This window comes from Myotis myotis, unplaced genomic scaffold (genome assembly GCF_014108235.1).
Source record: "Myotis myotis isolate mMyoMyo1 unplaced genomic scaffold, mMyoMyo1.p scaffold_m19_p_21, whole genome shotgun sequence".
Taxonomy (NCBI): Eukaryota; Metazoa; Chordata; class Mammalia; order Chiroptera; family Vespertilionidae; genus Myotis; species Myotis myotis.
The window spans coordinates 12,019,672-12,035,805 of record NW_023416326.1 but is presented as its reverse complement, the minus strand read 5'-3'; the positions used below and the strand labels follow the sequence as shown (position 1 = coordinate 12,035,805).

Below are 16,134 nucleotides of genomic sequence, written 5' to 3'. Positions count from 1 at the left end.
CCAGCCCCCCCCTTACCCCTCCCTGTTACAGCTAGAGAACCCGGCATAGCATCATTAGTACCCATTCCTTTTCCCTCCCCACTCCTCCCTCTAGACAGACGCTGCTGGGAGAATGTGGTCAGAGCTACTTCCTAGCCTTCCACGCTAAATGCGAAAAACTTAGAGTGAGCACAGAAAGCTAAATATTAAATAAACAAGGGAAAAAATGGTCATTGTAGAGGGCCTCAGGCCCTGTGTTTGGGGGGCAGGGGGCGTATTTCTGTTTTCCATACGTTTCATACCATAAGGCAGTTCTTCCAGACACTTTCCTGCGCTGAGATCTGACTCCTGCCCATCGTGGCAGCAGCCTTCCCCACAAGGCCTCTGACGAGTGCATTCCCCCCCTTCGCGGGGCCTTGTCGCTCAGTGCTGGTTCTGGAGGCAGCAGCTGGTAGAGAAGAAAGAATCCAGAACCAGGAGGACTAACTAGACCAGAGACACAGGTTAAAGGCACGTCGACAGCAGCGAGTCAGGCAGCCCATCGGCAGTCAGTGCTGGGGCCCGGGGCCAGGTGGGAGTGGTGTGGGATGCGGATGCTCCAAGCCCTGAAGTTTACAGCAGATGCTAGGCCGGATCCGAGCTGGAGCCAGGGAACCACGGATAACAGGCATCTAGGTGGGCAGTGTCAGCCAGAACCCAGCGGGGAGCAGCGCCCTTCAGATCCATTCAGACAAAATGAGATGTGATGAGATGTGTGAAGGGGCAGGAGGTCAGGTAAGAGCCTGGGACAGTGAGAGAGGACCTTGGAAACAGGCTACTTTTCAAGTTGAACTTCATATTTTTCCTACTTCCTTTCACTCCAGAAATAGTCTGAGTTAATGGGCCAGAGCAAATAGTGCTCCTGCAAAGCTAAATTCTGGCAGCTCGATTTTTCTTTCTTTTATACTAATCTTTTTCCTTGGCCCCTATTCACTAAGTGATTTTTCAAATATTTTTATGGGGGTGCCCAGCCAGTGTGGCTCAGTGGTTGAGCATTGACCTATGAACCTGGATCACAGTTCGATTCCTGGTCAAAGGCACATGCCCAGGTTGCGGGCTTGATCCCCAGTGTGGGGCGTGCAGGAGGCAGCGGATCAATGGTCCTCTCTCATCATGGATGTTTCTATCCCTTTCTCCCTCTCCCTGCCTCACTGAAATCAATAAAAAAATATGTAAAAATTATTTTATCAGGAGAATTTACTTTTGGTCACTCTGATTGGTGCTCCCCTCCCCTGCGTGGCACCCCAAGTCCTTATTAAGTGTGGGAACCCTTTTCTGCCCTGTTACCTCCCAAAGCCCCACCAGGGAACCGCACCTTTCCCAGTCAGAAGCTTAAGGTTCAATAGGTTTGCCCCACCCCCTTGTCCCTGTTCCTGTGTGAGATCTGCTAGTTTCCTGGCCGGGAGCTTGTCAGGGGCTGTGCCCGTCTGGGCCGCTCTGCCCTGTGTTCCGCACGCCCCGCTCCTCAGAGGCGCTCTCTCGCCCGCATTCCCCTTGCGGAGCCCCGTCAGATCGCCATGTGTTATTTTCGTTATGGAACTCATCACTAGCTGGTTTATTTTTTGTCCGTCCTTTCTAGAAAGATCTTATTTGTCTTGATCACTTCTGTATTTCTTGTACCTCGAACAGTGCCTGCCATGGAGTAGACACTCAGTATCTTTTTTTTCACACTCAGTATGAATGAGAAGAAAAATTTGATACGCTTTTTCGTTTTTATCAATGTATGTATGTGGTTAGCTTTATCTTAGCTAATTTATTTTGATGAATTTATAGATGTATCCAATCTCACTAGGCCTCCATGAACAGACTATCCTGTATTAGGAAACTAGGTTCTACCTTGATCCTAAAGTAACTTGTTGAAATGTATGGTTAAAGCCTGTGTACGCTTAGCTTCTGATAGTATGAAAGGTGCAAAAGAGTGTAGGTTGTGTCAGAAGAAATGTGCAAGTTTCAGGGGAAGTGCCTTGATTGGTAGGAGACTAGAGATGCGTTTGAGTTCCTAGCAGCTCCTCACTAATGACTTAGCACTAAGGATCTTGGCAAGAAGAGGGTGGTAGATGAGCAGCCAGATTTTAGGGATGAAAGGAAGGAATGTGTGACCAGGAAATGAGCCATGAAAAGGAGGGAATTTGGACATGTTGACTATAGGAACATCAGAGTGAGCATCATTTCGAGATAGGAAAGAAGGGTCTAGAAAAAGAATGCTGAGTGCTGATGGGAAAGGAAGAGATTGTGGCTGTAACTCCCTGGGAGTGGGAGGCGTCAAAGACACGGGATGGATTCAGGGAGAGGACACACGTTTGGAGAACATGGTTTTATTCAATAGAAGGAAAAGGAAGAATAAAGCCAGATGGTGCCTTTTTTTAAAAATTGGGGGGAAATTCACATAACATTCACCATTTTAGCCACTTGAGTGTACATTTCAGTGGCTTTTAGTCCATTCACAAGGTTGTGCAATCCTCAGCAGTGTCTAATTTCAGGGCATTGAAATCGCCCCCAGAATAAATCTCACTCCCATTAGGCAATCACTTCCTGACCCTCCTTCACTCTGCCCCTGGCAACCCCTAGTCTATTTTCTGGGCTAAGGATTGGCTTATTCTGGACATTTCATAGAAAGTGAATGGTGCAGTATGGGGCCTTTTGTGACTGGCTACTTCCACTCAGCATCTGGTGTTGAAGGTTCATCCATGACATAGCATGTGTCAGCTCTTCATTCCTTTTTGTGACTAAATAATGTATCATTGTGTGCATTTATTTACTCATTTGTTGATGGACATTTGGGTTGTTTCTGCCTTCTGACTATTGTGAGTAGTATTCTGCTATGAGCACTTGTTACCATGATGACTTATAAAACATCTCTCCTGCCTCCATTCTGAGCTCGTTTTTTTCTAACAATTTTGTCTGAATTTTAAATTTAAAAGTTGATTACAAATAGGTCATACAAATTCTCTGGTAAGCATTCAGAACCATTTATTCCACCGAATTCTGAATTTTTAAAATGCAGTTAGAAGTGTAATACCCTTAAAGTAGGAAGACAGTGTTAGCTTTTGATGTCCTCTTTGCTTTCTCATGCAAGTTGTCACAAATGGATGTTTCTCTACCTACACACAAAAATGGTGACACGAATTTCCAGCTGGCTCGGCATTGCTCCCATTAATTTCTCAAAGCACTAGCAAAAATATGGGGATGCGCCTCGAAGGCTGCTTTCCCCAGGGAGTGGTCCTTCAGGCGCCATCACTTGTCTGGAAAATAAATAAAAGTTACTTCTCTGACAGATATATGTATAGCATCTCCAGTGCGTTAAAGGGAATCCATAGAATGACATTTGAGTACTCTATACAACTCAGCTCCCTTCCTAAAAGCATTACTACTTTGTGTTTATGTCTTTGTCTTCCATTATCATTTCAAAATAGTGTCAGAAGTGATTTGGAGAGATTGATTATATTTTATTAGAAACTGCTGGTGCTTAGATGTTTGAGACAATCAAGGTTTGGAAATCCATCTTGAGTATGATTAGCATTAAAATCAGCAAATCAGAAAATCGAGGTAACTTGTAAGTTACGCCAATGAGATCCAACATGCAGGTCATCATCACACGTGACTATTTTTATCTTCCACTTTCCAACTTGAGTTGGCCTTTTTTTTTTCTAGTAGTAATGATAAAAAATAAGGAGATAAACCAGTAAATTGGGAGTTGAGGAACTTGAGTTAGAAAATGTTTAAATTTTAAGAGCCCAAATAACTGGAGGAGCTCTGATTTGCCTTCTGCTCAAGTGGAGTCAGAGACAGAGCACATAGAAAAATATACTTAGTATTTCCTGCTTCTTGTTGTTAAACTAATTCCAATGTTTAGCGAAATGAAGCAGGCTTGTCCCTTCTGTCTATGTGCTTCCAATTGTAAGTAAAGTTCATATTTGATCTGAATGTGATAATATACAATTTGTTCTTTTTGTATTTTATTGAATGTATTGGGATGATGGTTAATAACATTATATAGCTTTCAGGTATACAGTCCTTTCACAGGGGTCGCGTAAGACCATCCTGCATATCAGATATTTACATGACGATTCATAACAGTAGCAACATTACAGCTATGAAGTAGCAACGAAAATAATTTTATGGTTGGGTCACAACATGAGGAACTGTATTTAAAGGGCCAGAAGGTTGAGAACCACTGCTATAATGCATCATCTGTATGTCATATTGTGTGTTCACCAACCCAAGTTACCAACTGCTCTTAAAGCAAAAATAATTTGAATACTGAGCGTTTCAAGAGACTATTAATCATAATTCTTGAAACTAAAGTTACATTTGAACTAAATACGAGGTAATGAGGCCATCTAGTGGTAAAATTCCCAAGTTTTAGCCATTTTGAAAACCTGACATCTGCCTTAGTACATGTGAACTTCAGAACTTATCAGATAGATGCTTTGTATGATCATTACACAGTTTTCTAGAAATTACCTTAAACAAAGGTATTTTTCCCTTTTAAACCAGAATGAAGTCTCCTTGGTTATGTTCTGAAGCTCCTTTCTACAAAGTGTTAATTCACACACAGGATATTTTTCCTGATTGTGTAATCAGGGCCATGATTGAGTTCTGTAAATAATAAGCATTGAGAACACAGTAGAGACTATGGAATGTTCGAGTTTATGTAGTTAACATTTCTTCAGTTTCTTTGGCAAAATGGGGGCCTATTATGAGCAAGAAAATTAGTAAGACTCAGGTCCTGCCCTTAAAAGCTCGTGATTGTTGGTCTCTGTATTTAGAATATTTCAAGTGTCCACCAGAGACAGTCTGCTTATTCAAAATCTGCTAATCAGTGTGATAGACCCAGAAATCTGCATTTCAAATAAAGGCCTGTGAGTGATTTTTAGGTGCATATAGTTTGAGAATCATGCTATATCCTATACAAAGACCATACAATCAAGTCTGTTATTTGGGAACTTAGTTATATGCATAAATTTAATTCATGTATGTAAATGTTAAACATTTGTGAGGAAGGAACACATAAAATCCATCATGCATTTATAGTTTCCCAACATGTTTTTCAACAATAAGAGAACAAAGACACAAACTGAAACAAGAAGTGGTATGTTTTTTAACTCTGCATTATTACAGTGTTCTTGACATCTTTTACCAAATGATGTGTAACACCCTGAATATTTCTTAGTAGCAAACAGTATATTTGCTAAACATTCAGAAAGGACACTTACATTAACGTGAGCTGCCACTGCCCTGTTGACGGCCCAGCTTTCTCTCCACGTGGATATGACCTTGTCATTAATCAAGTTTGCTCTCGTGATTGCAATTAATTTAGAATATCTTTATTTGCCCCGGAAGTTACTGATAGCATTCACATATTAACCTGACTTCTCATTTATAACATGATCTTCTCCCCCTAGGTGTTTGGAGTGGATGACAGTCAGGATTATAACAGGCCTGTTATCAATGAGAAGCAGAAAGACCTGATAAAAGACTGGGCTCTCGGTTCGGCCGCAGTGATGATGGAGGAGAGGAAGCCGCTGGGCACGCCTGGCTTTCACAACACGGAGGTACCGTCTGCCCTCGGCTTCACCTCTTTCATGCACAGATGTGAATTTCTGTCATTTTACAAATAATTTTTAAATAAAATCTTAGTGATTTCAGAGAGGAAGGGAGAGGGGGAGAGAGAAACATCATTGATGAGAGAGAATCATTGATCGGCTGCCTCCTGCACACCCCACACTAGGCATCGATTCCCTGACCGGGAATCGAACTGTGACCTCCTGGTTCATAGGTCAACGCTCAACCACTGAGCCACGCTGCCCGGCTTCATCATTTTTAATGATATTAAGTTATGTATATGTCCCCTTGTACAAGACTCCTAAAAATGAAATCCTCCCAAGGTATTTGTTTCTAACAAAAGCCCAAAGCCATCATGCAGTAATTCTGTTTCTGTTCTTTTACTGTGTTCTTTCAAATTAATATTCTGTTGTCAGTGAGGGAAAATGGTAGCTTTCAGTACGCAGTGAATGAGCTATACGCTCGCTGCTCTAATTGGCATTATTAGAGAAAACAAGCAATATACACAGCTCGAACTTTCTAGGAGGTCATGATTCAGAATGGAAACCTATGCGAGGGCGTGCCTCATAGATGCAACTTGTGACCTCAGGCAGTGTCATTAGAGAAGAGTGAAACTGGTCAAGGATGGCTTAGTGAAGGTGGTTATAGAGTCAGCATGGTACGACAGGGCCAGAAAGACCCGAGTTCAAATCCCAGAACTGCCACTTCTGACTTGGTCCCTTCCCCTCTCTTTCTTCAGTTTTCTCATCTCTACAAATGGTATCCTATATTATAAAGATGCAATATGCAAATGGTCGTTACGCCGTGAAGCGTAAGACTGACTGAGTAATGACCGGATCAAGAATCAGCAGGAGGGTGGGGCAGCAGCTATAATCAGGTAGCAGAGAGCTACAGAAGGGGGCAGGGCAACAAGCTATAGGGGGGTTCGGGGGGGCAGGGTGGAGGGAGCTACAGGAGGGCGGGGCAGCAGGCAGAGAGCTATTGGAGGGCAACAGTGAGCTACTGGCGAGCTACTGGCGCATGGATTCATGCGCAGAGCTACTAGTTTCTAATAAATCTGTTGGCCAGGAGTTTAATAAGGTGTATAAAGCACCCAGCATCGTAATTGCCTGCGTTGAGAGTCTACCCCCTGGTGGTCAGTGTGCATCATAGCGACCAGTCGTTCTGCCATCAGTTGATTTGCATATTAGCCTTTTATTATATAGGATGAGGAAATGTAATCAATGATAGTATAGGAATCTGAGGTTCAAATATTGCTTTGTGTGACAGGTTAATGTGACTAACTGGAATTCTCTGTTAAGAGAAGCAGGTTTGAGCAGACTGCATTATCGTGTTTCCTTGTTTTCTCCCTTAGGAAGGCACGGCTGCATCTGGAAGCAAGCGCTGGGTTTCACAGTGGGCCAGTCTGGCTGCCAACCACACGAGGCATGACCCAGAAGAAAGGACCGTAGAGTTGTCTGTCCCTGTTCCTTTAGAGAATGGTATTTTCTGTGTGTGTCTGCGTGAATAACACATCAGTCTTAAAAACAAGCTAAATCTATACAGTGAGCAGTAAATTAAACCCAAATGAGCATATTCGCATATGTTCATGCTTATGCTCCATATATCATTTTAATTTCACTAACATGGAAATCATTAAAATTAATTCACACTGGTGACAGAGATAATTTGTAGATGAAGCACATAAATACACAAGTGTATATAATGTATATGAAAATTTAAAAAGACGAACACAATTCCAAATCATCCCATACAACAAATATTTAAGTGCTACTTTCTGCCATACGTCAATAAAAAAGATTCTACTTAATCTACTAACTGCATCTTTTGCAAATCTATGTAATGTGATTTTTATTACCTTTTAATTATATTTCTGCAAACTGAAATGTAGGTTTTAAAAAAAACACACAAAATTATATGCTTCTAATGATATTATTAGATTCAGTTCATTACCTTCTTATTAAAAAACCCTCAAGGAGAATTTGCATGCGGTCTTTTTTTTTAATCTGTATTCTTTGTTATCCTTAGAAATGGAAATAGAAATTTATTTTGTCCCTGGCTTGTGGCACCCCCACAATCTGGTTTAGGAATTTTGTAAACATTAGTCAGCAATTCTTTGAACAAGATACACGACCATGTACTGGGAAAGCTGTAGCCTTTACCAGTCAGGAATTGTAGTGGTTGTTAGTATGGCCAAAGTGTTTGGAAAGACAGAGTAATTTACAGGTTGGTTCACAGAAACTAGTCCGTGATTGGGAAACAGAGACCAGACGGAGGAGCTAGGTACATTTACAGAAAGAATCCACTATAAAATTATAAGTATTAGCTGTGGGAAGTAACACTCTACCCTTGTTGTAAGAAATAGTAGACTGCCCTGGCCAGCTGGGCTCAGTGGATAGAAGGGTCCCAGGTTCCATTCTGGTCAAGGGCATATTACCTCGGTTGCAATTTTGATCCCTGGCCCTGGTCAAGGTTTGTGGGCTAGGCAACCAATCGATGTGCCTCTCTCACATCGATGTTTCTCTCTCTCTCTCTCTCTCTCTCTCTCTCTCTCTCTCTCTCTCTCTCTCTCCCTTCCTCCCTCCCACTTCCATCCACTCTCTCTGAAAATCAATAGAAAAATATCATCGGGTGAAGATTTACAACAACAACAACAAAAAGAAATAGTAGACCTTCATTATCTCTTTCCTATTGTAAATGAATTTATTTAGATGAGCTGATAAATCCTCTTAAATATAAAGTGTTCTTTTAAATATTTGTCCAGTGTGAGAAATGCTAGAAATATACAAAAAGATAAAATAGCTGTTATATATTTTAGATACTTCAAGTAGCAAAGAGATAAGACATAAAATAATTTATGATTAATTACTCAAAGTTAAATCAGTAAGTTTAATATTTTCTTGCATCATAATCATTGTATTGCTATGAAATTTAAATGCTAAACTTTTAGAATTGTAATGGGGAACAAAAGACCTATAAAAGCTATATCTAGCATATTTTTCCCCACTTATCTTCAAAGATTAGGATGTTCTGTGTGTTAATTTATATTTCTCTGAAAGATGTGTCCCTCATTTCGAAGCACACTCATTTATTCAGGAAAATCCGCCGTATTTTCAAGTTCTCTTACATGAAAACACGAATATATGTATTTTCTCACTGGCTTCTAATTATTTGAAAAAAGAGAAAGTGATCATGTATTTCTCTATGAGGCCTTAATACACCAGACAACCAGAATTTAAAATCCCTGCATTTGTAAAATTATGACAAATCCTGTCAGCTTTTTTCATACTTATAATTGAAAAAATTCTTCTAATCAGCTTTGAATTTTATTTTTAGAAAAATTTGTTAAAGTCATAGTCTGCGTTTTCTGTTCTACTTTGGGAATCCAATTTATTCTCTCAGGTAGATAAAACGCTTATTAAAAACTAGGTGTATTATTCTTCTTTACCATGTCATTGAAAGTATAGCAAGTAAACAGGGTTACTAGGCATTCTTTGTGCAATTCTGTAATCTGCTAGTTAGAGTCTGTTATCTTGAGCAGAACTTAGAGGATGGGATAAGTCACAGGTGCAAGAGTAACCATGGTGAGCTTCCGTAAAACACGTTAAAAGACAAGGAGGCAGCAGATCTACATTTCAGATCAGACGACCCTCATTTTCATCTCGGACAGTTTACTCTCCTGCCTCCCTGGTCAGGCATCTGCCTGTTTGTGCACTTGGCACTGTACTTGCCTTTTAAACTACTCTGTCACAATGCTGGCTTATTTAGTCAAAGTTTTATTTTATACTTAAGGCTTTGCTTCACTTACACTTCAAACCCCAGTGTAATATGGTGTTTTTTGTATTTTCACTTTTGGCCCTGATTTCTGCCTTGTGGTTCTTTTTTGCAGATGCAGATTTCAGTGAGTCTGGCATTTCCGTGAGAAGCAGCGGGTCCGCAGCCTCCCTGGCTGGTCATGGAGAGAGGAGGCGGCGGACCCTGCCCCAGCTACCCAACGAGGAAAAGGCTCTTGAGAGCTCCCGAGCCAAGGCCCTGACGCCGAGGTCGGAGATCGGGGAGAAGCAGGACACGGAGCTCCAGGAGAAAGAGGCCCCGTCGCAGGTATACCAGAAAGACAGGCAAGATGCCGACCGAGCCCTGGGCAAGGTGAGCAGGGCGGTCAATGGGGAGACCCTGAGAACCGGGGGAGATCACAAAGCCCTCCTGCACTTGGGCCTCTCCTCTCCTGGGAAGGAGAGACATGAAGCCGACAAGGAAGCTTCTTTGGTTAAGCAAACATTAGCTAAAATTCAGCACCCAGAGCCAGCGGAACAGGCACAGTGGGCACCTACTAAATTATCTTCCAAAAATGCGTCGGGTCCGGTAGAGAGAAGTAGGGAGGAATCCCTTAGACAGGACTCACAGCCTCATGAAAAAATCCCGGGACATTGTGCAAGCAAAGGAGAGAGGGCGATGCCAAGTGAGGGCAAGCGCAGAAAAGCCGACGAGCTTCTGAAAGGCCACCCTCCCAAGGGAGGGGACAAGAAGGACTCCTCCAAGCCCTTAGTGCGACAAGGCAGCTTCACCATCGAGAAGCCCAGCCCGAACGTCCCCATCGAACTGATCCCCCACATCAACAAGCAGACGTCAGCGACACCCCCTCCCTTAGCGTTGGCATCCGCCAGCAGGCTACGCGACAGGAGTGACTCCGTGGACGCCGACTCCAGTCTGGACACCACCCTCATTCTGAAAGACACAGAAGCCGTCATGGCTTTTCTAGAAGCGAAACTGCGAGAAGATAATAAAACTGATGAAGGCCCAGAGACCCCCAGTTACAATAGAGACAACTCGATCTCCCCGGAATCGGATGTGGACACAGCCAGTACCATCAGCCTGGTCACCGGAGAGACGGAGAGGAAGTCAACCCAAAAGCGAAAGAGTTTCACCAGCCTCTACAAAGACAGGTGTTCCTCGGGGTCTCCGTCCAAGGACGCTGCCAAGTCCTCTGGTGGTGCTAGGGAGAAGGTGGAGAAGAAAACAAAAAGTCGCTCCACGGATGTCGGGTTGAGAGCAGATGGGCGGAAATTTGTCCAGTCCAGTGGGCGCATGAGACAGCCTTCGGTAGACTTGACAGACGATGACCAGACCTCCAGCGTCCCCCATTCTGCCATCTCTGACATTCTGTCATCTGATCAGGAAACTTACTCTTGTAAACCCCACGGGAGGACTCCACTTACCTCAACTGATGAGCACGCACATTCCAAGCTGGAGGGAAGCAAGGGGACCAAGTCCAAGACGTCCCCGGTGGCCCCCGGCTCGGCCAGTAAGTCCACCACCCTCCCCAGGCCGCGGCCCACCAGGACTTCCCTCTTGCGCCGCGCCCGGCTTGGGGAAGCTTCAGACAGTGAACTTGCCGATGCCGACAAAGCCTCTGTTGCTTCTGAAGTGTCCACCACAAGTTCAACGTCCAAACCCCCCACGGGAAGGCGGAACATCTCGAGGATTGATTTGTTGGCTCAGCCTCGGAGGACGAGGCTCGGCTCACTGTCCGCTCGCAGCGACTCGGAGGCGACCATCTCCAGGGGTAGCGCCTCTTCAAGGACCGCAGAAGCCATCATTCGAAGTGGAGCCAGACTAGTCCCGTCGGATAAATTTTCTCCGAGAATTCGAGCCAACAGCATCTCGAGGCTCTCAGACTCCAAGGTCAAAAGTATGACCTCAACGCATGGCTCACCTTCAGGTAAATTGGATCCAGATATGTTATAATATTAGCATATTTATTTTGTGTTGTGGGCCTCCTGTTTTAAAAAATTAAATCTCCAATGTTGTTTCCCCAAGATTCAACAGAAAGGTTACTCTAGAGAGAGTTTTTTCCTATAAAAATTATTTTAGCTTAGTAAGTAGAAAATTCAGAAGTCTCATACACTTCCAATCAATATCCTGGAGTAAAATAGAAATTTCAAAATTAGACAAATACTGAAATAATCTCGGAGATTTAATTGTCTAGTTCAGTGGTTCTCAACCTTCCTAACGCTGCGACCCTTTAATACAGTTCCTCATGTTGTGGTGACCCCCAATTTCATTGTTACAAACTGAACATAATTAAAGCATAGTGATGAATCACAAAAACAATATGTAATTATATATGTGTTTTCCAATGGTCTTAGGCGACCCCTGTAAAAGGGTCGTTCGACCCCCAAAGGGGTCGCGACCCACAGGTTGAGAACCGCTGGTCTAGCTGGTGAGATACCTGGATTTGTCTGTCAAAATTAGCTAGGAATTATTGTCTGGTTTAGGTCATAGGAATTAGTATTTTGCTCCTAAAAGCATGTGTTTAACTTTCCAATATCCTCACCTAATTCTAAGCCCTTATGAACCTGAAGAAAAGCATTCTGCATTTTCTTACTCCTTTCAGAGCTGAAGGAAATCATCAATATTTTGCCTTCCCCCCTCCCCCCCCCATTTATTTTGAAATGTCATATGCCTTACTCATACTTTTAAAAGTTAGAGCTGTTGATGGTCGTGCAGGTGAAACTAACCCGTGATCTATTTCAGTGAAAGAAGATGGATTCGTTAAGAAGTCCCTAGGCTCGTAGGTCAGAGTGGGCTGTAGAAATATAACAGCTTCTGAGCATCATCTCACAAAGCACTATCATATTTAACCACAAAACCAGCTGTCATTAACATAATCTTTACAAAAACTACATATTCCCCACTAGATTTTAACTGCTTCTGGCACATTTGTCTGTTTCTGTACTTCACATTGAGAGCTGAAGCCCATGGAAATACTCGCGACCCCTTTGGCAATGACACAGATATTTGGGTGCCCTGTAAACATGGTCTTATTACTTCATAATCAGCCTCAGATGTGGGTGTGGCTGAAAAGGCCCGCCTGGGGGTTGGGGGGAGCCAGCTGTTAAATACTTAGCGTCAGACAGCAAGTATCTCAGCGCTAAGTCCTGAGTTAGAGTGACAGGAAAGTCGGTAGGCAGTTTTTTTATTTTTACATCTGCACAGTAGAGCCCGCCAGACCCAAAGCTAACAGCACTGTTCATGTGTTACTTGTTTTCATTTTTATTCCTCCTCTCTCTTCACTGCTGCTTCCTCCACTCTATTCACCTTTCCATCTCTGTCCTGGTCAGGGGGTGTGGTGATGGTGGTCCTACCTGTGGTAGGAATGAGTGTAGGCTGAAGGTAGCATAGACTCATGGTTACACAAAGAAGACAAGCATTTTCCCCTTTGCCCCATCCTCTTGTTTCTACCCTTCAAGTTTTAGTTGGTGGTTCATAGATTGATTGCCAAGTATTTTTAAATGTTTTTATTGATTTTAGAAAGGGAGAGAGAAACATCAATGTGAGAGGAACATCCATCAGCTGCCTCCTGCATGCCCCCTACTGGGGATCAAGTCCACAACATGGGCTGTGTCCTGACTGGGAATCAAATTGGTGATCTCCTGGTGCATAGGTTGACACTCAATCCACTGAGCTACACCAGCCAGGCTGATTACCAAGTATTTTTTTATTTTAAATATATTTTATTGATTTTTTACAGAGAGGAAGGGAGAAGGATAGAGAGTTAGAAACATTGATGAGAGAGAAACATCAATCAGCTGCCTCCTGTACACCCCCTACTGGGGATGTGCCCTCAACCAAGGTGCATGCCCTTGACTGGGATCGAACCCGAGGCCCTTCAGTCCACAGGCCGACGCTCTATTCACTGAGCCAAACTGGTTAGGCTGATTACCAAGCATTTTAAACTAACTACTACTATCTCTTGGTTTATGTTTACTCAGTGTTATACTGTTGTTCCTTAGGGCTCTACCTCTTCAACTCACATTTGCTTTGTGCCCCATTCTGTGAGGTGTCCTCTGATATGTTGCTTGTTTCGTCACCTCATCTCTAAGTTCCAAAGCGTTTCGGTACCCCCCGTCCTAACATAGGTGGTAGCATGGGCTGTGTGTTACCCAGTTGCATGGGACACCTCTTCCTCTGTCCTCGTTGTAGCTCTTAACACGCGAGCGATCTGGGGCAGCTCCTCAGTGTCTGACTTAAGGGCTTATTTGAGATGCAAACCAAAAGTGATGACTTCAGCAAGTCTAAGAGGCAGCTGTAAGATGTCATATTATCCTCACGTCTTTAAGGATGAGTTTTGTTCCGGCTTCTTTAAACACAGAGCTTGACAAACATGCAGTTTTCTGTGTCCATAAAGTACCTGAATTGTTCACGGACATTCTCTAGGGCACACGGAGGTATGAGATCTTAGCCTTCATACTTAAGAGCAGTGTGTTAAATAATTAAAATCATGGGGTGTCACAGCTGGCAGTTATCCCGTTCAGGCAGCTAAGGCAAGAGATGAAATCACCTGCTCTGGTCACATAGCTATGAAGGGGCAAGATGAGAATCCAAGACTGGACTCCACTGGGTTACACATAAGAAGCCAATACACAACATGAAGGTCTTTGTCATTCTGACCTTTTACCAAGTTCATGTTCCTCCTGATGCCACGTTCCCCGTCAGGACCCGGCATTGTGTATCCAGATTCTCCCAAGACGCACATTTATATTTTATCTAGAAAGACAGAGGCCAGAATATGTCAGTCAGTCAGTGGTACTACTTACAGTAGCTACATGGGGTGGGTAGTTAAAAATAGACAGACATACTTTTATAATGTTGCTAATTGAATTGTCTTTGATATTATGATATTTATACTTAAGATAATCATAATATCTTGAGTGGAAAAAGAAAATAAAATTCTTAGCTTCTGAAATATGATTTAAAGGAATATGTGATCAGTGTTGCTATGCATACTGTAAACTTTAAAAATCTTTGAACTATCTGTTCCTAGAGCCTCTGATAGAGCCCAAATTGGCATATGTGAAAATAATCCTGTAATAATTCATATTTCATATTTTAGGCTATGCCTAAAAAAGGTTTTCAAAGAAATATGTATGATAAAAACAGAAAAGTGGAAATCTCTGATTTAGCAAAATTAAGAGTGAAGGTTTTTTAATTCTTTAATTCTGATGTAATATACTTCTAGTTTAACTAGTTTTTTCTCAAAAATACTCCTTCAATTAGCATTTAATATCATTATATAGAAACGTCCAGATCTATATTAATAAGATCTGTTTTACACTAAGTACCCTGAATTGTCAAAATAAAGCAGTTGACTTTCATTATGTTTTAAGTATACATTCTAAAAAATAAAAACAACACTTTAATATCCTTAGAATTTTTTTATACCGCTTTCCCTTTTTTATTCTAGTCCTCAAAATTTATAGATGGAGGGATTAAATGTTGGGTATTCATGGCTTAAGTTATTTCTCAGGGATCTTTTCCTCAATGATCTTATTGCTACATGCTCTTAAAAATACATATGTTTGTGGTTTAATTTCCCACAAAAGTATTATTATATGAAGATGTGGTGCTTATTGTCTGAAATGCTTTTGTTACATCTATGAATGTGCATGCGTTTTAAAAGCAACAAAGTTTTGGTAACAGTAAAAGAAATCAGACCATTCGTACATAAATGATCCTAATAACCTTTCCATTTTTTAATTTTCTAGATCATGGTATGTTTTTATAGTGGCTGTAGTTTATTCCACAAGAAGGGAGTATTGCATAACTGTATAACTAAAATAAGCTTATAATTAATGTAGCTGAGATAATTTTCAGGTTAGCTATGAAACTAATTAAGCCCATCTTAGAACTTCCCCTCATTTCATTATATGTGCTACTCAACACCACACCAGCCAAGAAACCACCCAGAGATTGGCCTTTCAAATACCTCCATGCATACTTTCAATCAAATGATTTATCGGAAATGCCTTAGTAATGCCAAGATATCAAATAAGCCTAATGATATCAAATTAAACTTAATTCTATAAATCAGCAGTTCTCAACCTGTGGGTCGCAACCCCTTTGGTGGTCAAATGACCCTTTCACAGGGGTCGCCTAAGACCATCCTGCATATCAGATATTTACATTACGATTATAACAGTAGCAACATTACAGTGATGAAGGAGCAACGAAAATAATTTTATGGTTGGATCACAACATGAGGAACTGTATTTAAAGGGCCAGAAGGTTGAGAACCACTGCTATAAATGATTTTACCTAAGCAGAATAAAATTCAAGAGGCTGAAGTAACATTTTTCTTCAACACAGGTAGAAATATGAAAGTCTATTGTTCTATGAGAAATTGAGGGTGCCTTTTAAAAAAAAAAATTAGTCTAACTGGAAATATTTTTTAAAACAGATTTTCTAACATTTACTTGTCACGCAATCAGAATAGTAAGGGATGAGTTTTGAACTCGGAGTCAGTAGACTTGGCTTTGCGTTAAACAAGGAAGGGCCTCTCTGGGTGTCTCTTCTCTATTTTAGGCTATCTAACGTCTAAGGCCATTCTATTCTACAATTCTGTTAAATACATAGGCATTGGGGAAAGTTAAGAACACTCTAACTTGAAGTTTCTTTTGCAAGAACTAGCAGATTATAGAGATTTTCTTCAGATAAATGTATAGCTGCTATCATTAGGAAGCAAGGCAAAAGGTATTAAAAGAGGTTCTTTAG

At 41.8% G+C, this 16,134-nt stretch overlaps 1 protein-coding gene across 10 annotated transcripts in view; it reads left to right on the top strand.

Annotated features, from left to right (window-relative positions):
* Positions 1 to 16,134, top strand: part of CEP170 (centrosomal protein 170) — a 100,123-nt gene that overhangs the window by 62,674 nt on the left and 21,315 nt on the right. For all 10 annotated transcript variants that reach the window (XM_036355087.1, XM_036355089.1, XM_036355088.1 and 7 more), the window contains 3 exons: positions 5,424 to 5,573; positions 6,938 to 7,064; positions 9,473 to 11,302. In XM_036355087.1, coding sequence (XP_036210980.1) covers positions 5,424 to 5,573; positions 6,938 to 7,064; positions 9,473 to 11,302 — 2,107 coding nt within the window. The remainder of the gene's footprint in view (positions 1 to 5,423; positions 5,574 to 6,937; positions 7,065 to 9,472; positions 11,303 to 16,134) is intronic.